The sequence below is a fragment of the Perca fluviatilis genome, chromosome 1 (assembly GCF_010015445.1).
Source record: "Perca fluviatilis chromosome 1, GENO_Pfluv_1.0, whole genome shotgun sequence".
Classification (NCBI taxonomy): Eukaryota; Metazoa; Chordata; class Actinopteri; order Perciformes; family Percidae; genus Perca; species Perca fluviatilis.
Genome location: NC_053112.1, coordinates 32645201 through 32667322, shown reverse-complemented (window position 1 = coordinate 32667322; position 22122 = coordinate 32645201). Strand labels below are relative to the sequence as shown.

Here is a 22122-nt window from a genome sequence, read left to right as displayed (position 1 = left end):
CACCTGCAAAAGTCCCCTTAAATGTAACATCGTTCCCGAAGACAAATGGCAGGTGTGACGGGAGTCAATACGAAGGTGATCTAAAAGCAATAAGTGTTGGGGATCCCAGGATCCTGGGAGACTTGGGGTCTGCAGTAATGGCTGCAGTGTGGAGGCAGCTGGAGACCGAGGCCAGCTGGTCGCTGTTCTTCTGCAGCAAGCCTCTGCATTTTACTCGTTTCCATCTTAATTCCTCCTCGTTTTCCCTTCAGCTAGTTCATGACAGAGAACAGACACGTCACTACTGCTCTGTCACTGGCTTCTTTTAGCTGAGGAAAATGTGTTGAAGGCGCTCCGTGAGTTGGCTCGTTCAGGTATTTGGTCAGGTATTCAATTTTATTCAAAACTATTTCAGCTTATGTGCTGCAAATATTCTTCACTGGGGGGAGCAAAAGAAATTCCTGCAAACAACATTTGGTTTCAAAGTCAAGTCTGTGTAAAAATAGCCAGCAGCCAGTTGCGGCAAGGGTATGCTACCTCAAGAGAGTATACTGCCCGGGCCGGCTGAAGTATGGGAATATATCATTAAAATAACTCTTTGACATTGAAGCCTGACGGCATCCATTTTCTGATGTAACCTTTCGTCTTGTTTTACTCGACCCGACATTTGTTACGGAAGTGCAGCTCAAGATGAGAATGCAGGGCTGAGTTTTCAGCCAGAGCACAAAGGTCATATCTGGCTGTAATTATATTCATCAGATGCAGAGGGGAAAATGCAGGCTCTCCCCCTAAGAAAATATTTAGCATAAGATCAAGCCTGAATTTACCCTAATTTTCTAGCTACTTGTGGCTGCACTTTTCAAATCTCACGCTTGATCATAAATTTAGAAGCCATGGAAAATATTTAGCCTTTTTTTTTTTTTACTGACTGATCTATTATAACAAAGTGTTATTTTGTCTTTTTAAGAAGAGGGAAATATACGTCCTTTCATTTAAACATGGAGAAAAATGGGCATTTCTGCGTTGAGGGTATGGACAACTGTTATCATTCATACCGCGCCAAGATGATTTCCACAGGAGAGTGTGTGTGGCTGCCAGTAGGCTTGAGTAGGCTGTTATGTATTTATGCCTGGAAAGAACCATCTTTTCTGGGGATTGATTTGGTCTGGTCCGGGGCCCGTGTACCAGAGGTGGCAGAGTAAATACCTGAAGACTGTCTCTGTTCTGCTATAATCAATACTCGCCTCATGACCACTCTCCTGGCTACGCACCCGTTAAAAACAAATTTGTTAATTTTGACAATTTAATTGCTGCGACCATGCATGCCTTGAGTTGTATAAGCAGGTAGTTGAACCTCTCAGTCGGGAAATGGGGTCTTGGAAAAAGTGTAACCCGTTGGGATTTCTGCACGTTTCTGCTCCCTGTGCGATGAGTGATGTGGCTGAAGTGCCCTGCTACATTTTCCTGCTCTTTGCATAGATTCATTTTGTCATTTTTTTAAATTACGCTTTGATTTAAATGACATTTAAAAAAAAAAAAAAGTAAGACTAATAATTTCAGTTAATTCAATATTTTACACAAACATTTTGATAGTGTTAATCCCACTGATAACAGTTTGTACTTTAAAGTTAAACATGATTCCACACACACACACACACACACACACACACACACACACACACCTCAAAGTTGTCAAATAAAAAAAACAGAATCCGCTCCAGGAACCGAGAGTGAGAAGTTAGCACGTATGTGCATATTTCTTCAATGTGTGACGTAACTGGTCAAAATAGCTTTTCTTGCTGTTCCTGTCTGTCTCTGCCAAACAGCATGCTGAGTGGTCAGTATTTTTGTTTCACTTACTTCAGTGATATACTGAGGAACTATTAATAACTTGTACTTGAGGGTAGAATGAGCATGGATCAGCCCAGTAACAAGGTTTAGTTGCATCAGTCTGTGCATTTGTAAGGTGTGATAATGTATGGTGGTAGTACAGTACTTTTACATTGGGGTGAGAATTGCTTACGTGTTTACAGTGAAATGCAAAGAAGTTCAAATCGATCTCTGTATTTTAAGCTCATAAGCCCCCTGTCCACTTGCTTGGTGTGAATACAATGGCATGTGGTACGTATTAGAGGAGCTGGTAGTAATTTCAGTGCTGCTAACTAAAGAATCCTCCAGGGAGGCTTAATTACAGGAAGACCATTCTAAATATCAGTGAGCTGCATATTTTCCACGACAAGAGATTTTTTATCCTAGCTCCTCTAGCAGTTTCAAAGTATATAGCCACATAACGCGACTGTGCATTTTTAGGAAGAGCAATAGATCTCCCCCCAGGTGATGATGAAAAAAACAAGTCCAGTATGGTGTTGTATGCTTCTCACTGGATTTAAAACTGGGTTGCTTTTACCAGACCGCTGATAAAACATGCACAGAAGCAGCGAAAGCTCTCGCTTTATTGCCAGCTATGTTTACAAAGAGAGAGGACTTGCCAGCCAGTCTTTGTGCTGTGGACTTGTGTCTGTGGATCCTTACCATGCACCACTGGGGAATGCAAGGCTCCGTAAATGTTTGCAGATTACCATTTTTCTTAAATAATCCATTTGGAACCTCAAGTCACGTTGAGTTGAAATCAAAATAGGCATTGTGCGACCCTCGTTTTGTTTTAGATGTGTTTGAATCATTTTTGTGTGAAATGGTGTTTTTGTTTTGGGCCAAAATGCATATAGGGTTAAGATCTGTCTTTTGTCTGCCTTGTGTTGCTCGTTGCTTTCGGTTTGTCCGCACTCAGCTCTGCAAGTCTGAAAATGCAACACAAGTCAGCATTGCTCCTCACTGATGAATGTAGGTTAAACGATCAACTTTGTAAATGGTTTAGTCAGAGGGTAAACCCACTGTACTTTACAAAAGCTGGCCTTTTTCTGTTGGCAAAACAAAGTGTATACCCACCTTTGGAAGATAGTGTTTTACAAAGTCTATAACTTAAGTTTACTAAGTAGTCTCAAATCAACATGCATTTTATGAAGAGTGGTAAATGAGTGCAGTAATGAAAATTACATTGAACATTATAGTGGAATTGTGACTGTTTTTATTTACCACTACACTAGTGGCTGTCGCTTAAACAAAAGCAGTGGGTAGAAAGCTGATTTTTTTTTTTTGGTGTTTTTTTTTATATTGAGCACATTTTTTTTTATCAGTCAATCTAAAAATAACGGTTTCCTGTTTGTGATTGCTGTTTTTAGAGAGAAAAGATGTCTGAGTCGGGTGTTTGGTTTCACGTAAAAAATAAAATCTGCTCAAACGTGTGATCATTAAAAAAAAAATGTAAAGCCATCAAACTGCACTGAAATAAAGTTGATCAGGCTTATTGTGTTAACCTACAATACAATATGAAATAAATGTAACTCAATGCATAAAACTGTATATGCCCCCACCCCCTCCAGCGTCCGAGGAGGATATTCTCAAAGGAAAGCAGTCCATCAGGAGTCAGGCTCTGGGAAATCAAAACTCGGAGAGTGAGACATCACTTGACGGAGACGATGACACTCTGTCATCCTTAGAGGAGAAGGACCTGGACAACTTAACAGGTAAAGAAACTGCTCATCTTCTTCACCTCTCAGTCAGTCTCACCCAGTCACACCCCTCCCAGCCCTGCTGCTGGTGTTGGTTGTCCTGCAGACCAGGCAATATAAAGAAACCTGCTCATTGCCGTTTTCATATAGCTCAATATCCTTCCATTGTGTTGCTGTACTGAATAGTGAGTCATATAGCACTTTGTCTTGTGCACTGGCATCCTTATCTCCCATAGGATTTCATTGATTTTCCCATATAATGTTGCTGTTTTGCTTTGATACCACAGTGTGTTTCTTCTAGATATCTTGTAGCATCGCAGCCTCCTCATGTGTACAAGGAAAACAGGCTTTCAATGAAAGCCTCGGCCAGCCCTATTAAACCCCTGGAAAATGATTTCATTATGGCACCACTATCCTAGGAGAGTGCTGGTGAAAACGCAGTAGTTTTAGTTTTCGGTCTGCCACTGGAGGTCTGCTTCCCAAACATACACACAGGCCTGAGTAGCAACTCTCAAAACATTTTTTTTTTATCCAGCAGTAGCCGAGTTTATCCCAGGATACTGCTTACCCTGAAATGAGACATTATATGTTTCTGATTCAAGAAAAAGCAGCATTGCCTAAATAACCCCCCCCCCCTGCATGAGCCTGGTAGCCTGATCAAACGACTCCAACTCAACCTTATGTGACATTTTATCCAACTCGCGATGCTGTCAGTCCTTTGTTGCTTTTGATCCGTCCGATATAAAGAATCCTAATTAAATCTCATATATACCGCTAATCGGATTGCTGTGTAATCCGCATTTTTATGTGCAGTGACAGCGCTCGCCAGACTAAACTGCATTAATGGGGCTCAGAGTGCTATTAAAATAACGCGACTGGAGGACAATAGGATTAAACGTTGAATCCTGTCTAATAAAGTGGTGTGTATACTGTGAGAATATGGAGGAGAGATCGTCGAGGAGAGGTTCAGCTTTTCCTCTTAAGCAGCTGTCTGCTTCAGGTGTAATTGAATGTCTGACTGAATGGAACAAAAAAAACAAAAAAAAGCCAACAATGTTATTTCAACCCACGGATAACATGTCAGTACTCACGGGGTTCACGAGAGGCAGAGGCATGAATATATATATATATATATATATATATATATATATCTCTCTATATCTGTTTATTCCATCCGTTTGAAGGAGTGTGCGGGTGCTCGGGGAAATCAAGCCGGGCTCCGAGCCTCTTTTCTCCGCAGCGCACATCTGCAGATACAATGGCTCATATGTGCAGAGCTAACACCCACAGCTCCCCTGAGCCGGGCTCTCATTGTCATTCTGGCATAAATTAAGATTGATGAGAGATTAAACACTGCTTCAACCAAGCGCCCTCAACCAATGCATTCTGACTGGCAATCAAAGTTGGACTTTTTGTCTTCTTTTTTTTTTTATAATTTATTTTAGTGCGAGTTTTAGGATACTTAGGACTTATTTGGGGAACTATAGCTACATAGGCGTCATACATTGGGCAGCCATGTTTTTTTTTAGTTTGATCTTGAACTCATCGATTAATTGTAGATTATCAATTCCAGGAGGAAAACTACAGACCGTGTGTAGCCTTTAGCCTCCCAATTTAAATATACTGCAACTCTTAATAGTTGTATATAAACATACCTCTTTGGAGAAACATTCTTACCTTTTAAAAAAATAATAATAATAATAGCCGTATATACATGATCGCTACCTTTGGCGTGTTTCCCTTTCCCACTTATCATCTTTCCTTTTTTAATTAATTAACCACGTCCACGGTTGAAGGCCCACTGTATGCCAGGCAAAACCGCCATCAGCTCAGTGCAGTCCCCCTGTTGAGGTTTCTATGTTTACCATTACTGCGTGACGCCACCGTGTTTCCCCCCCCCCCCACCGCGGAGAGGGGCTTCTCTGACCGGCGTGTGTCTGTCCTCTCCAGGCCCGGTAAACCTGAGCACCAGTGGGCAGCTGGTGGCTCCGGCCGCGGTGGTGAGAGGCACCCTGTCCATCACCGCCTCCGAGCTCTACTTCGAGGTGGACGAAGACGAGCCGGGCTTCAAGGCCATCGATCCCAAGGTAAGAGACTCGAGCTCTATTGATCACGACTCAAATGGTCAACATAGAAAGCCATGCTCGAAGGTCCTATAGTGCTGATGGTGGTAAATACATGCAGGCTGGCGAATATAGCCTACAGCTATAGGTTGTTATATCTCAGTATCTACAAGTGTGTTATTTTAAATGAGCAAAGTAGAAGTGAGTTATCTCAACACATGGTAATGTGGTGTCAAAGAGGAGATTAATGTCGTGTCATTCTGTCGTTGAAGTTACAATACGACTATATTGGAATTGGAAAAGAAGTTTTTTTTCTTTCCTCACAATACTTTTGGTACTTTTTCACTTTTACAAAACGACTTTTCTTCATGAATATTTTGTCAAGTAATTTTCACACCATGACAACATTATTATATTATCATATTAATAATCCTAGTGGTTATAGGACATTCAGTGTGTTTGTAATAACTAAATAAATAAATAAATCATCAAACTGTCTTTGTGGGTCAAACATAACGGCAAATGGATCAGGCCTTCCTATTAGTAATGATCATCCAGCATTTTTTTTTTTATGGTAAACAAATAGAAAAAAAAAAAAAATGGTACGTTAATATTAGCGAGTGCTCCCAAATAAATAGAAATCATAAACCGTAAAATGTGGACTAGTTTTGGTCATTCTAGACGACCGTTAACCACAGAAGCCTGCTGAGCCACAGGTGGTTGTGTGTTTGTGCAGTTTAACACCGCATGAAATGATCGTATTCCTTTTTAAATGTGAAGCTGTGTATTCAAATATGTTTATTTGAACAGCATCCTCATTTATTTGAATGCGAGTTTTATACCAGAATCCATTAATATAAACTTGACAATAAATGTGTCATATGAGCTACTCTGCGTTATCTAAAATCAACCGCATTAATCAGATTAAGGCTTCACTTTTTTTGCTGTAGGCCCCTGTGCTTGAGCATGCTGTTACAACAGAGAGATGCTCCCGGGCCTTTATATTAACATCAGCCTGTTGATTTACATTCATTCGAAAAATCCTTTAAGGCCTGTGACGCACTGTATAAATAAAGTAGCCTATGGCCTAAAGTCGACCGTCTTAAATTTAGCAAAAGCTAAAGCTTTTTTTTTTCTTCCTTTTTTTTTTTTTTCTTTTCCCAGTGTTGAGCACAGATCGGCTTTCTCTCGTCAAAATGAATAACTTAATGATTCTCGTTATCAGACAATAACAGAACATAAAATGCAACAGATTTCCCTGTCATATCAGCTGTCAAAACACGTCAAGACACGAGGCCAAGTTGTAATTTAATTTGCAACATTTTTATTAACATTTCTTTTTTAAGTCACATAATGAAAAAAATTGAACTTGGCACGCTACATTTTATTCTTTCACTTAACGATTTTGTGCATATATTTAAATAAAAGTTTCTTCACTTTGTGAAAACATTTAAAGAAGACAACTAAAAGTTATTACATTTATCTGAAAATGTACCTTCACTTTCTCTCTGGCAGTGGCCCAATTGCTCCATTTAAAAAGGGTTTTGTGGTTCGCTGCTCCGCTGCATTATTTCGGTTACTGGTATTTATTTTATTTTTCACATTGCTTGGAGAATCAGTCGCAGAATCATGTTTGTCCTTCTCTGAAGTTTTTTTTTTGTTTGTTTTTATCCCAAAATGTCTCTCGGCTCTGTCTCGACAATCACTTTATAGTTTGTCCAAACTTTTAGCATTGGTGAGGATTTCCCTCGCTAGTCTCCATGTCTGCTTAGCAGCAGCCTCCAGGGCCGAGTGAGGCTTTCCCTGAAACAAGTCCAAGTTTGGCAAGAAGTAGTGGGGGCATCTGCGGCACTGCAGGCACGATATGAGCTGCAGCAGGATGCCATTCAGTCGGTCTCCGAGGCAAGACTCGTCCCAGTCGGTCTCTCTCGGGTGCTTCTCGCACTCGTACAGCAGCAGGGTCTTCATGTGGTAGTTGTGGAGCGGCTGTCCCGGCAGCTCCAGGTGACGGTCCCTCAGAGTCTTCAGGACGGACAGACACTTCTTCCTGCAGCCGGCCATTAGCAGCCTGTTCTCGGCCTCGCTGAACTGCAGCACCCAGGCGTCGCTCTCCGCCGAGCTCTGCTTCCCCGTTAACGAGTAACACTCCTTGGAGAGGAGGTTAAAACCCTCGGCTTTGACTTCTGCTACCCGGTTAGGACCGGGCCAGGGGATGTGGGGCATGGGCCACTGGGCTGCACTCCTGGGCCAGATCCCAGTGCACTTGAACGCGGGGGTGATCTGCACCACGTACCTCTCCCTGATCCGTAGTCTGACCTCGCTGGTGTCCGCCACCATCTTCACCACGTCGCGGTAGCTGCATTTGTCCACGGCCTGCGCCACCAGAGTCTGAAACCTGGAGCGGATCTTCCTGGCGGATAGGTAGCCCGAGGCGGTGATGAACTCGACCCACAGCGACATGCTCCTCTTACGGCCGTCGCTCAGCTTCAGCACCGCGCAGCCGGGCAAGGAGCCGTCGTCCACAAAGTTGAACACCCCCATCTGGTTGAGGTAAAGCACCACCTCGAACTCGTTGGGGGAGATGACCTCCATGCCCTCGTAGCGCGCATCTATCTCACTGAGGGAGCTGATAAACCGGGGCTCCTGCACTTCCACCTCCTTCAGGACATCCGACACCACTTTGCAAACCTCCCTTATAGTCTTCGCAATGGCCGCTTTGCGCGCTTGGCATCTCTCGTTGTGATATTTGTTAAGCTGGTAAACCAGCTTTGCCTGCGTCGCAATCATGTTTGGGCAGAGGTCCGGGCTGTACACCGGCGAGTCGCAGTAAGCCGACGGATCCAATGCTTACCGGTAAAGCCAGAGGCAAATGCTACCCCCGTGCAGGAAAAGTGTGTAATCAAAAGTTTTTTTTTTTTTTTTTTTTTTGTAGTTGCTTTTAGCAGCGGATGGACGTCAGTGTGAGGAGGAGGAAACGGATAGGGATGCAACGTATTAGCCTGCTAAATATCAGTCCAACTCATGAGCACTTCCAGCACCGCTAGGTAGATTCATATTCAGGTCGTGGGTCACCATCCGTGTCCTGGGCTGCGCGCGCTAAAGGCTAAACCATCGTCTGTGACCACTCATCTCCTCTCGCTGTTATTCTCTGTGTCTCTCTGTGCCCCCCGCGCTCACTTTTCGTCCACACTCAGCTGTGAGCTGGACTTGTGTAGTTTATGAATGGTTCCTTGAGCAAGAGTGAAAGGGGTCGGGCTTCTCCTCCTGCAATCATGTGCGGAGCTGTCAGTGCAGGCAGCCAATCGGAGCACAGGAGCTCCAGTCCGCCTCAGCAGCACCGGGGGCGCGCGGAGCTGTCCGCTGCACCCAGTCCGACACAGGAAAACACAAACCTTTTTAGGTTTAGACGGGCGGATTCCCGTGTACTCTCTCTAAAGCCAGCAGTAAAAGATTTTTCAGTGGTCTTCTTTGCGCGTAATTTCGCTCGGTGCGTTCTAAGGAGTGGAAGTGTAGCCTAAAGGCAAAATGTGAGTGACAGCCTTTAACTTTAGACCGCTTGTATTCTACAGATAAGTCTCTCTTTTTTCCTCTCCGTTTTTAATTGAATGTTTTTATTTTTTTCCCCCCGTGTTTTTCTCATTTTTGAAAGGCTCAGTAATTTGCAGCGTTTTTTTCTCTCACTGACAGCAAGTATTACTTTTTATTTTTTTTCATTCAATGGTTTACGCAGCATGTCCTACTTGTGTCATACAAAGTCCGGTGGACTGTGTTGGCTTAATCTTGAAAGTGCCCGCTTCTGTTTTATAAATTTAAAAGTGATGTTACCTTTTTCGAATTAGACCTCTAACACGCATGGTCAGCTGGTCACATTATTCCTAAATTCAATTAAAACTGGGAAAAAAAACTATATATGTCCATAATTTTTGTATTCATTCTCTTCATTTAAAGTCTGTTCAAATTGCTTTTTATTCAGGGAGAAGTCCTTAAGCTATTGTCTTTTTATGATATTCATGTGAAATTGTGTTTTTTTTTTATAAACAATGAATATTATATGCTGTTGAATATTGTTAAGCCATTTATCATTTTGTTAATGCACCTTTAAAATCGTAAATGTGTTGAGTGCACCTGCAGCTTAGGCTCAGAAAAGCATGAATAAGAGTGCCTGAAACTATAAACTGAAATTATGAGTTTTTTTAAATCTTAAATTGATTTTAATGTTATTGGACATTTAGTCTTAGATATATATATATGTTCTATATTGTCCACAAAGGGAAATTAATTGTGCTCAGGTTAGTACCATACTAACAAACAATACAATAAATAAATCAAAAATCAAAACCACAGTACAAAACACGATTCTAGACAAGACCAAAGACAAGTTTTTAAAAGTGTGTGTGTGTGTGTGTGTGTCACAGTCAATATTTTGGATTGAGTCAAATAACTGAAACAAGACATGTGTTCGTGACACACACCCACACCACCACACACACACACACACACACACACACACACACACACACACACACACACACACACACACACATTATTTGCCCGTGGGTTTATCGCCGTGAACCTTGTCCATACTGAATAATTTAACCAGGGGTCTCTCTGAGGTTGTAATTGAAGTCCCCTTGTCACCAAGACTTCATGTTGGAGGACTAAAGAAGCCATTACTTTCTCCCAAAGACAAGCGGCTGCATTGTGAGACAAATATAGTCCTGGAAATATAAAAACCTGCAGTGAAAGCCATATGAAATGTTTAGGAGAGGTATTGTTGCAGCCTGTTACCTTTTGTAGTCCTTTTAACATGTGTCCCCTATTCCAGTTAACAAGGTCATAGTAATTATTGGTGTCTGGCGTAAAATTGTATGGAGCTAATTGGACATTTTCTGCTACTTTTAAGTCTCCCTTCTTTCAAGGCTTCAGTTAAATACAGGTTATAATTTCAAGTGATTATCGTTTTTGAATAGTCGACAAAACCTGTCACTTCCTCATGTCGCAGTAACGTTCCAACTGTTTATATAGTTTAATCATTCCTGTCATTTAAAAAACTATATCAGGCCTACAGTAATAAATCAAGGCCAGTTGAATGGCTTTCGGTAAGTGTTGATCATAGACAATAAGGTTGACTGTAGTTGCCTGCATACATGCAGCTACATTATGGAAAACTGTCCGTATATTTTCTCTGCATTAAGCAGCATGTGCCTGTTGCCAAACCTTATTTCCGAGGCCATAAATGGCAAACACCTGGCAAATAAAATGCAAATAAAATATGCATATGCAATCATTTTACGTAATACAGAATATTGATTCAACAATGATTCCCAGAAACCTATTTACTGATATGAAGAAGACAACTATGCAGGGGAAGTAAACCACGGACATTTCAGAAAAGGCAAAGATTAATGAGCCCCTCTCCCCTCCTTCATAGTTAAAGCATCTTCTGGACTTTATCATGTAGCTTTTTTTCCGTGTGCCGATGAGGCTTTAGGGAGTGTAAAGTAACTTCTGATAAAAATATGTAGAATTTATCATTTATCTTGAAAGACCTGCTGAATATTTGAGCTCATTTCAACAAATTTCATAATGCCAAATGCCCAAGTTAAAACGCATTAAATTAGATTAACATGGGAACCATCATATTTGTTTCATCTTTTTCAAAGGCATAAACGTGCCACACAAACTATATATTGTATTATATACAGTATATTAATTTTGACAAGCAAGGCTTGTTTGCCCACCTAAGGTAGTTAAATTAACTTTGGCCTCAGTGGAGAGGTTTAGTGTCAGTTCACCCATCTCCACCAAGGAAAAACATTCAAGGGGAAACTTGCATTGACTAAATGAGCACACATTTATTTGAATATTGTTCCTAGAACTACTAGATTATTCAGAGAAACTGTCAAGATGAGCAACAGTTGACTTGGCAAAAGTTGATTTATTGTGATATTTAAAAGATGTATTAAACTGAGATTTGGCATTCCTTCCCGGTGTATCACACTCAAGTAAAATGATAGTGATCCCAATGTTTAAAAAAATAGGATAAAAAGATAAAAACAGAGAGAAATAAATGAGCAAAAAATGAGCAAAAAATGTCTGGCTGTTTGATTTCTGGGTGACTGTTTATTATCAGACTCACAGCTCCAGAGAGATTAATTGACGCTACTTGGAGAGCAAGTGTCCAAATATTATGAAGGACATGATAACTGTAGCTTAATGAAATATATGGCACACAGATCTTTACAAAGACATTGTGAATCCGTTTTTGCTCACCAATCAAACCACACGTTTCTGAGCAATATGTTCATTTTCTTATTGCAATGTAGAATGGACTGCAGTGGATTGGATTTTATTAGAATCTGTCAGTTGAAGTGGAAAGGTCAGCCAAAAGTATGTGTATGTACATCTCATGTGCCGAACTGTAAGTTACAGTCATAGGTGGAAAACAGAAGGAGGGATAGCACACTGCTGAGACAGCTGGGAGCAACTGTGGGCGCATTTGAAATAGTTTTTAGTTTATCACATTTTTTATTTATTTTTCTCCTATTTCCCCCCTCTTCCCTTTTATGGTGGAATATATATCTAAAGACACAGGCCACCTCACTTATTCATCCATTCTTGCTACTTCTTGTGCCCTTTATCTCCTGAAAACGTTCAGAATTATCTGTGGTGCCTAAAGAGTACCCCCCCCCCCACCCCCTGGTTTATATTGACTGGAGAAAAGATCAGGGGCCTGTCAGAGAGCTCTTTGATCTGAGTCTCTGTGACGACTCCACAGTGATCCCCTCATGAGCACAAAACGGCGTCCATGCCTGTGCAAATCTCTGCCAGCTGATGAGTAACCTCACTCTCTCATCTTTTTTTTTCCCCCCTCTTCTTCTGGCCTTGCTCTGTCTGTCTTTTCTACAGTCTCAGCTTTATTCTTCTTTTCCCTCTCCTCTCCTACCAGATTACGCTGAGTACCCCCAGGTGGCTCATTACTGTGTATACTACACAGTTTTCCTAACAGTTCACAATTAGTAAAACAACCTCAAAGACATACAATAATTTCTCTTAAAATATATTTGAAACATATTTGGTCCCTTTATATGCGGATCCTGATTCACGAGTGTCATAAAATAAAATTTCAGTGATCATTTTGTGAGTTTAGTTCATCTCCTTGTTGAATCCTCAGTCTGAATCGCCAGTATGCACTGTACATACAACAAATACAAAGTGAAAATCTCTTAAAGTAATTTACAGCAGAGTGCAATACATCTCCAAATGTTATGGCTACATTTTATGGCAAGGCCTTAGAGATATTTGAAGAAGGCAATAGGAAAAAAAATGGGTTTGTTTGCAACAGAATGTGCAACAGTTTCCTCCATTCGTCTGTTTGACTTGGTGTGCTTTGTAATTCCAAGTGAGTGATAAGGGAGGGGGATGTCTAAGCTTGGCATTTTTAGGTAGTGCGGTTTTTTTTCTCTTTCCTTTCTCTGGAAACATGATAGGTGTGTGGGAAAATGGCTCGCTACCTAACAACACAGGCACATGTGCACATAGACCGACATCGGCACACATGTGAACGAAGCAAGTGAATTTTTGATGCTCTTCACACATTTTGTTGCTGTCTCCCAAACCCGGATGGACCCAGCTGCTCCCTCCATAGAGGGCTCAAAGAAAATCATCGCAGGCAACTAATTGCCTGGCAGGGCCCTGCATCTGCTCGGCAGATAGCAGAACTGATGAAGTCACAGAGCAGATGTGTGTTTGTTTTTGTGTGCGCGTGCGGCAGCACTCTCTGTGTTTAGACACAAACCATCAATATTACATGTGGAGTTATTGTTGTGGAGCCACTCCTGGAGACTACTAATGCATGAATGAGGAAGTGAAATTTGCTCTACTTCCAGCTGATTGGTCAAAGAAAATACCAGCAAAAACCTGATTGGAGGAACAGTCCCTTAGATCCCCATTGCAATCTGAGTGTATTATAAACTATTCCTGTGTCCTGATAGAAAATGATTTACTCTTTCTAACTGTGGTGTGAGTATGTAGTATCACAGTGGCAGAATAACAAATGTATACTTAAAAATGCGGGAACGCAGATTAAAGTAATAGCTGTTGTTTTTTTATCGGGGTTTTGATGGACAATGTTATCCCACAATCCATCACATTCTGGAAATGGAAAATATTGAGGATTGAGACGAAAGCTTCAGCAACAGATTGATAAATACAAAAAGTAAGTTAGAAATATTTAAGAAAACAATTTAGCTTTTTATTTATGAATCTTAGGCTAACAGCTTGTATAGTAATGTCAGCAAAAAATAGTAAAGTACATGTAATTGCTTGTAATTGGATTCACTGTAAAAAAAAAAAATTATAAAAAAAATCTAATCCAGGATCTAATTGATGGAGAAGTAAATAAGATTATCACTCACTGGGCCACACAACTATGTGAAAATCAATAATAACTTGCAAATCATGGAAAAAAAGTATTTGTTAAAATGGCATTTTAATGTCAACAGGTCATTTTTATTTGACTTTACAAAACTAAACGGCTGATATACGTAAGTTAAACGGTGCTGCTTTTTTTTTTTTTTTAACTCCTGTGGACATCCACACTGTTTTCAGAAAGTTTTAGCCAAAGGCCAGAGAGAAAAGAATTTCGGAAGGAGTATCAGTACATTTTCCCTAAAAGTCAGTGTCCAACCTTGGACTATGTAATGATAAAACCCCCACTGAGAAGACATTTGTAACTCTAATTAGTGGGGTGGCGACGTCTCCTCTGGGTTAGCTGGAGTGGCTGAATGGATGGTCACTCAGTCAAAGAAAACCACCCTGGTGTTGTGTCGCGACCAGTCCCATATCGTTAAGCTCTCCCTAAAGTGTCAAACTGCTGCGACTGCGCCCCTCCCCCCTCCTCCTGCTCGCTCCGCCAAACTCCCATGGTCACCAGGGACAACCTTCGGCTGCAGCTGCCAATCACAAAGAGCCATGGCAGCGAGAGGTCTCTGAGAGAGGAGCCTATTGATTTTCCAGTTAGAGCCTAAGTAGTGTGTGCTATAGGACTAACGGACAGCCCAAGCAGGTATGTCATTATCAATGAGCCCAAGGAAACGGATCCCCTCACTCTCACTCATTCATATTGGCCTCGTTCCCTCCCTCTGTCTCTCCTTCATGCCGTTGCACCATCCATTCCCTCCGCTCTCCTTGTCCGCTTTGACAGTGCACCCTGAGATGGTCAATAAATCGCTCAGCCACACCACGACGACAACCGGCGGAATGATGGGTTGGGATGACCTTCTTTCTCTTAATGTCCCCTCTTTCCTTTACTCTTTCACTGTCTGATCCTCCCTGCATTCCAGGTACAGTAATTATAGCACCTGTGAGAGATGGAACGGAGACACAATCATTAGCATCACAGCCGTCATGTGCCGTGTTCCTCTCAGTTTTTTTCCCGTTCCTCGAATCCTAAACATCCAGGGTCAGTTTAATCTCAAGCATCATTCCCTGCAGCCCACTTTGGCTCATCCAGTCATCAGGAAACCCAATTATTATCATACTGCTCCTCACGATTTGCCTCACTGCTTATGTCAAGTCACGGCCCAAGCCTTGGGAACTGTTCAACATAAAGACACGTGCAAACAATTACGAATGATTTAAGCCAATTAGAGGAGATAAGGCCAAATAAAGGTTTAAAGCTTCCTGAAGTGAGTTTGTGTTCCCCAGTAGAGCAGTAAAGTCTTGTTAACTTCTTTACTGTCCCTTTATCGCTCTCTCTCTCTGTCTCCCCAACACGAAATACACATGCAGACCACCTCCTCTCCCTTTTGAGTCTCAAACCACATCCATGGTTGTGATATGGTCTCTCATATTTCACTCCAGTTGTTTGAGCGAGTCTATATCAGAGATAATTAGATAATTCTGCAAGGATGAGGTCAGCGGTCCCTGGCCAGATGTGGGTTGTTTAAGAGTGATGTTAACGATGGGCCTCATCATCATCTCGGTCTTTGGGTATGTCAGTTGGTCGGTCCACCAAGGCTCAAATATTGGATCGGTTGCCATGACGTGTTATACAGGTATTTGTGGTCCCCAGAAGATGAATCCTATTCACATTCATGATCGTCTGACTTTTCCTTCATGGTGAGGTTGACACTTGGTTGTTAGTGAAATATCTCAACAACTATGGGATGGATAACCATGAAATCCCCTGAGGATGAATCCTACTGACTTAGATGATCCCCTGAATGTTCTTAGGGCCACCATCAGGTCAAAGTTTTCACTCATCCAGTAAATGGATGCATTATGTAATTTAGTACAGTCAATCATATCCTCCGCAGGATGAATAGTAGTAGTAATAACTATGGGGATCCCCTAACTTTTTTTATGTAGTTCATATATTAAATACTTTGGTTTTTCAAAACTAATGACATTTCTTTCAGCCTCAGTCGTGAACATGCTAAACTAAGATGGTTAACAAGGTACAAATGATCCTTGACAACAGCATTTACAGCAGCTCAAAGCACCACTGTGATTAAGTACAGTCTTACAGAGCTGGTAGTGTGACTATAGACCCTTGGTCTTGATTTTCACCCTTTGATGAAATGCAAACTGCGACTCCTGTGCAAAGCAGGCTGAAGAAGCTTTAGCGAGTGATAACCAGGTAGGACAAGTAGAAGAAGGACGATTGCCACATTGGCAATCGCATAAAGAACCATTAGACACTGTCATCTCGCCCCCTAAGGATAACTAATGTCCCCCTTCCAACTGCTCTTGCCTCACACACACACACACACACACACACACACACACACACGCAAGCAAGCACACAAGCAACTACCCCATTTCTTTTCACTAATAAACATGCTTGGCCTCTCTCTATCCCTCTGTTTGTGACCTGACTTTGGACCTTAACACCACCACAGACCACTGTTTCCGAGACCTGGCCTACACTTAACCAAGTACCTCCAGACAAAGAGCTGCCACCCCCTCTTTGCACCTGAGCCTAGCCCCTCCATCATGCTCCCTCTCTTGGCTTGACTGGGCCAGTCAGGGGGCAGGTGCCTCCCCTCCCTTCCTTTGATTGATCCCCTCTCGCCATCATTTATTCCCTTCGTCTGCCTCTGACACATGTGTCAAAGGCAACACACCAGCCTGATGGATAGGCCTGTTTATGGATGCCAGTCTGCCTGGTAGGCTACTGATATTACAATCAGCACCTGTGTACCTGCTGTTCACACAAGCCTCTGTTATTCAGCTGAGGTCAGAGAGACACCCGGCTCCAATTGAAAGATCGATGTCCGGCCCAGCATATTGGAAATTGGAATTGTAAATGTGGTCTTGTTTTGGCAGAAAGGTCTGTGCTGCCTTTCAGATGATAAAACTATATCCATATGTTGAAGAATTTGAGTAAATATGTGGGTTGTTGAGCTTCTTTTAATCTTTTTTTAATCCTAGAATGCCTCCATAAATACAAAGGCAAAATGACAGGACTAGGACATAATATTTATTATAGCTGTTAATTTCTGTTGTTAAAAGAAATCAGGAGTACTCCTAACCAGATGCATGTGTTTTTAGAAGGTAAGCCGATAGCATTGACGTGCACTCTGTGTAAAGACATCTCATGTGCCGGAGAGCAGAATGTTACATTGCTGAATTCTGGTGCCTCCATTGCCATTTTGGTTAATGACCCATCCAGTCTGGTTGAAATGGCACATCCATAGGGACATTCTGCAGATTACTTACTCATCCAAGACTCCTTTCTAGCAGACATCAGCACAACAGAGCTTTACTTCTGCTCCGTAGAAGCAAGACTGTAGAATAAGATACAGTACTGTATAAACCTAAAAGCAATTCTAATGCACAGATGGTATTTAATACTATAAAGTCAAATCACAGGATAGTTTTCTTGTGACTTTTCTAAACCTCTCCACCATTATCTTTTTTTAACATCTCAATAATAAAAGATGATGCACTTCAAATTTGTTCACACCAGCAATCACAGTCATAATAAATCTGTATAGTAACAAATTAAATGCTGAGGCCAAGTAAATTGTCTGAACCTTTATCAATAATTACTCTTTAAAGTTGTACATACTGTATGTAATGTGAAAGGGGGCACTTGTTGTTACCAACCCAAAGATATTTATGTAATTAACTCTGCAGTTCTCAGCTTTACGGAGTGTTTTCAATTTTAAAGAAAAGTCAAGTTTAAGCTTCTTTCAGCTAATTGTTTTGCTCTTATATCTTGAAACTTGTTTTGGTTCATTCTCATTGCTCTCATGAAATGGCAAAAATGACAGGACTAGGACTGCCTGCTGCCTAAACTGCAAACAAAGTTGCGTGAACTAAAGAGATCAGCTTGTAAACAAAGTGTAACATTTAGCAGCTTGAGCCAGATATTTCCTCATGGATAACAAAAGACCAAAAATGAGCTACAAGGAGACTCAATATTGAACTTGCATTCGTCAGGTGGCCACAGCACAACTGCAAATGGATGCTAATGTTGCTCCATGTTTGCTGGATAATATGTGATAAAATGTGATAATTTGTTTTTAAAGCCTGTTCTGCCTAAAAAAAATCAATTATTTCTGCCTTAAGGCATGTCAAGTCAGTTTTATTTATAGAGCTGAAAATCACAAATTACAGTCTGTACAGCATACTACACCCAGGGACCACAATGGAAATAAGTCTTTGGGCTTTATTGTGTCATCCCTGACTATTTATGTATTTAAATGTATGACAGAGAGTACTGTTTGATATTTTATATTTAAGTGGTCAAATAAAATCAATCAATCAAACTCTATCCTTAGACCTCTGATCGGATAAACTCCACCCACCAAAAAACCCTCTACTAGGAAGAAACTAAAGATCAACTACAACCAGATAGGGCGTAGATTGTAGACAGACATCACATCTGAGTGAATCTTGTTGTACTTCATTTGTATTTTATTGAGTATTGAAAATGCTCACTAATATAATTCACTGTATTACAGTAGTAACTCAAAATGCTTGTCGCTGATAAACCTGTAGCTCCAATTGACTCACCTTCAAATTCTCAAAAATCTCCACAGCCGTTCCTTTATACAAATCCCATTCTCTCCCTCTTCTTTTGCTTGGGACAACCAACCCCAAATTCCCCATGAGGGGTGTACTTTTCACCCCACACCCACTTAAGCTGGTGACAATAGGCGGATTAGAAAAGAATTTACTTCAGCGAAGCCTCGCACCAACTCCAAAAAAAAAGCCTATCCATCACTAAATGGCAAAATGAGAGATTGAAGGAAAGCGGGGAGAATGCGATAGGAGCCGGTCAGCGATCTTAACCTGTCTGATGTTTGCCATGGCAGCTTATAGGGGAGTGGAGGGCCAATGGCATTGAGGCTAAAACACCTCCTGTGCTTCAGTCGTGGCTCTGGGTTGTCTCCTTGATTTTTCTGAATATCAGTGAAAAGCATATGCATTCTTTTACTCCTTATCCTGATCTGCAAGTGTTTAGTGATGAGCATGACAAATCAAGGAACGTATTTAAGCTCTTTCAGTGCACTCTCAACAGGTGCCCTGCAATACTATTAAGGTCTCATATGTAGCTGCTTGTTTCTTAGGAGGGCATTTTATATGCACTATATCCTAGTGCAAAGCTGAGCATTGTTTGTATTGCTGTGTTTATGGTGCTGTGATATCGATGTCCAATTAAAGAGTATGTATTAAGTTAACTCTAGTTTTATGTGCAATGTGTGTATCATGACGTTTCTTTACTGCACTGTCCAAAATGATATAGGTTTGATAAACGTGCATCGTGAGAATGCAAAGACAGCAGAGAGGATTTTCTCAATTTGTGGATGTCTGCTGCATTTCACACCCCTCTTCCCTTTACTTATGTGGCCTTATCCATCCTTTGTTCCCCATCACCTTTGAGCCACCAACTCTGCCCTTTGTGGCCCCAGTCTAAGCTGTGATAGGGTACAAAAAGGAAGCACTGATCTTAAATATTGAAGAAAAAAATAGCAGAGCTATTTTATATACATCTCTGAATGCTTTCTCTGTGTAATCTGCCAAAATACGCAAGACTTTGTTGTTAAAAAAGGCTCACGTTGTCTTATTTACAAAGGGTTTTGGCTCGTCATATTTTCATGTTTATGTATATCCCTACTAGTACTGACACCATTAGCGTTTAGTATTGCCGCTTTAGTATCTTATGTGCCCTTTTGAGGGTTTCGTCCTCACAGCTTATGCCCAAAGGCTGAATGTTTAATGAGTTAATGCACTGAAGTCTTCACTTCTCTACCAATTAACCCCAAGACCATTGCAGCATTTTCCTAAACCCACACAAGACCTATTTTATTGTTCCATTTCAAAAAGGCTAAGCAGCCAAGGAAATGAAAGGAGAAAAGGCAAACCTGTTAGCAAACAGTGAAAAGGGCCCAAAAGGGGTTTAATCCTTATTAGGCCAAATTCAGACTAAGTGGCCCCACAGATCCCTTCAAAGAGGACTTTCTTCAAGGAGTGCAAACTCTTACTGGGTGACGTTTCGGACCGAATGCTTTGAGCCTTCAGGCTCCATAACCTACGCTCGCTGCAAGCTGGGCTTGTTTATTTTGCTTTAATTCTCTCACACTCCTGCGCAGCTTCTTAGTTGTGTTTATTTTTTTTGACCTTGTAGTTTGTTTGACTTCCCTCGAGGCAAATGGGCCTTTATGTGTGACCAGTGATTACATCTTGAATTAGTTACATGACGGTAGAACAATTGTGCCTATCCGTCATTGGTGGACGCAAATGGTCTTGACTACTTATATTGAAGCCTGTTGACAATGCATCCAATAGTCTATCAGCATTGTCTGTTCCTAGTTATACATAGATTCTAGCTATAATGGACACTATATGTTGACTGCTTATTATTGTTATTAAAGCGATAGTTTGAAGTTTGGGAAAATGAGCTCATTCACTTTCTTGGTGAGAGTTAGATGAGAAGACCAATACAACTCTTAGATATTAGAGTGGTATCAATCTTTTCATCAACTAAGGGCAACAATAAATAGCAAATTTTTCCAAAATGTTGAAGTAATTTTTAAAAAAAGAAGTTCCTTTGGGGTTTGGTAACCTGGCTGTTCATTTGTCTACATTCAGGTATATCACTTTGATACCTTTTTTATATTTTCACTGCTTGCCCAGCCACACTGCTCCCATAGTTCAACAGTCATGGAGCACATGACTAGACAGAGATGGTGTCGAGGCCGGTCGGTTAAATCCTACTCTTGCTGAGGCACAAAGGCTACAGGATAACTGCTGTAGTGTGAAAGTAGAGTCATGTGGCTGCGCTGTTTTAAAGTCAAATGATTCCAGGCTCTTACTGTGAGGGAGCATTGTTTTCCTCTTGAATGACTTGCCTATTTAACCCCCAAACACAGCCTCCAAACACCTACTCACCAACCATACACCTTGGGTTCTGTAATGGCTTTTGATTGAAATACATTCTCTTTCAAGAAGTCTTTACAGTAAAATTATGTTAATGCATCTTTCTGTCCCTCTTTCCAGTACAGTACTCCCAGTCCTCCTATCTTTTTTTTCTTTCTTTCTGGCCATCACTCAATCTCAAAAGCAAAATCTGTCTTAATTGGCTCCAGAGGGCTCTTGGAGGCTTTGTGTCAACGGTGATGAGGGTCCTGATTGGTCCAGAGGCACAGACAGCCAACAGACCCTTGTTAGTGAGTCAGGGCCCTTTGCTTGCTCGTTAGTCCGATGAACTCATTTACTGATGGGGAGGGGGTGACAAGGCCTTGTTTACCAGGGTGGAACAAGAGGGTGGTGGGGGTTGAGGCGAGCGGGGGAGGAGGCGAACAAGTATATGGGTAAGGAATAGTGAGAAGAAGCTTATTGGAGTTGTAAACTCTGGTATGTTTGTGAATGCATCAGGTGAAGAGTGTCAGAAAGTCCTTAAATGTCCGCTTGTGTTTGCCTGTGACTTCTTTCTCATTTGCCGCTGCAGTAAAATGGCCGGCAGAGTCTCGATCCACTGTAACTCTGGTTATTGTAGATAGCTTGATTCTGTAGTCAGTCAAGTGAGGAAGAGTCACAAATAGCATGGCACTGATGTAACTATAAGCAGTGCTTTACTTTGTGACTTTGAATAAGAAAAAGATGGAGTCTCGTTTAATTATTACAAGTTGTTGGAATCTGCAACCTCAGTCCATTGTTTGTATGTAAAAGTCATTTTGTGACATGTGGAGTAGTGAGTGTAGAGGAGTGTGCACGTAGACAGGGTTTGGGAAATGAAAAGCAATATGCAACTCTACATGCTGATAAGTCCACAGGTTTTTTTTTTTTCCTTCTTTTTAATGAATTCTATCAAGTTCTCCCAATACCGCTTGTCCCTCGTCTCCGTTTTGATGTTGATGGATCACCTCTCTTCCTCCCGCTCATTAATTTCATCACCTTATCTCCCACACCACTTCATTTGACCAAAAGGTAATAATAAATTCCTCATCCATTATCCTTTAACTGAGGCAGCCATGCGGAAATACTTAATAACAGGC

At 41.3% G+C, this 22122-nt stretch overlaps 2 protein-coding genes across 2 annotated transcripts in view; one reads left to right on the top strand and one right to left on the bottom strand.

The window, feature by feature from the left end:
• Positions 1-22122, top strand: part of lrba (LPS responsive beige-like anchor protein) — a 196431-nt gene that overhangs the window by 113832 nt on the left and 60477 nt on the right. The window contains exons 39-40 of the mRNA XM_039799595.1: positions 3420-3563; positions 5499-5635. Coding sequence (XP_039655529.1) covers positions 3420-3563; positions 5499-5635 — 281 coding nt within the window. The remainder of the gene's footprint in view (positions 1-3419; positions 3564-5498; positions 5636-22122) is intronic.
• On the bottom strand, positions 6919-8838 carry mab21l2 (mab-21-like 2). The gene has a single exon (XM_039802117.1). It carries the CDS (start codon positions 8396-8398, stop codon positions 7319-7321), a length of 1080 nt encoding a protein of 359 aa, XP_039658051.1. The 5' UTR covers positions 8399-8838; the 3' UTR covers positions 6919-7318.

What these genes read in the sequence shown, in the direction of transcription:
- mab21l2 (XM_039802117.1), bottom strand. Translation starts at nt 8,398, where the DNA reads ATGATTGCGACGCAGGCAAAGCTGGTTTACCAGCTTAACAAATATCAC.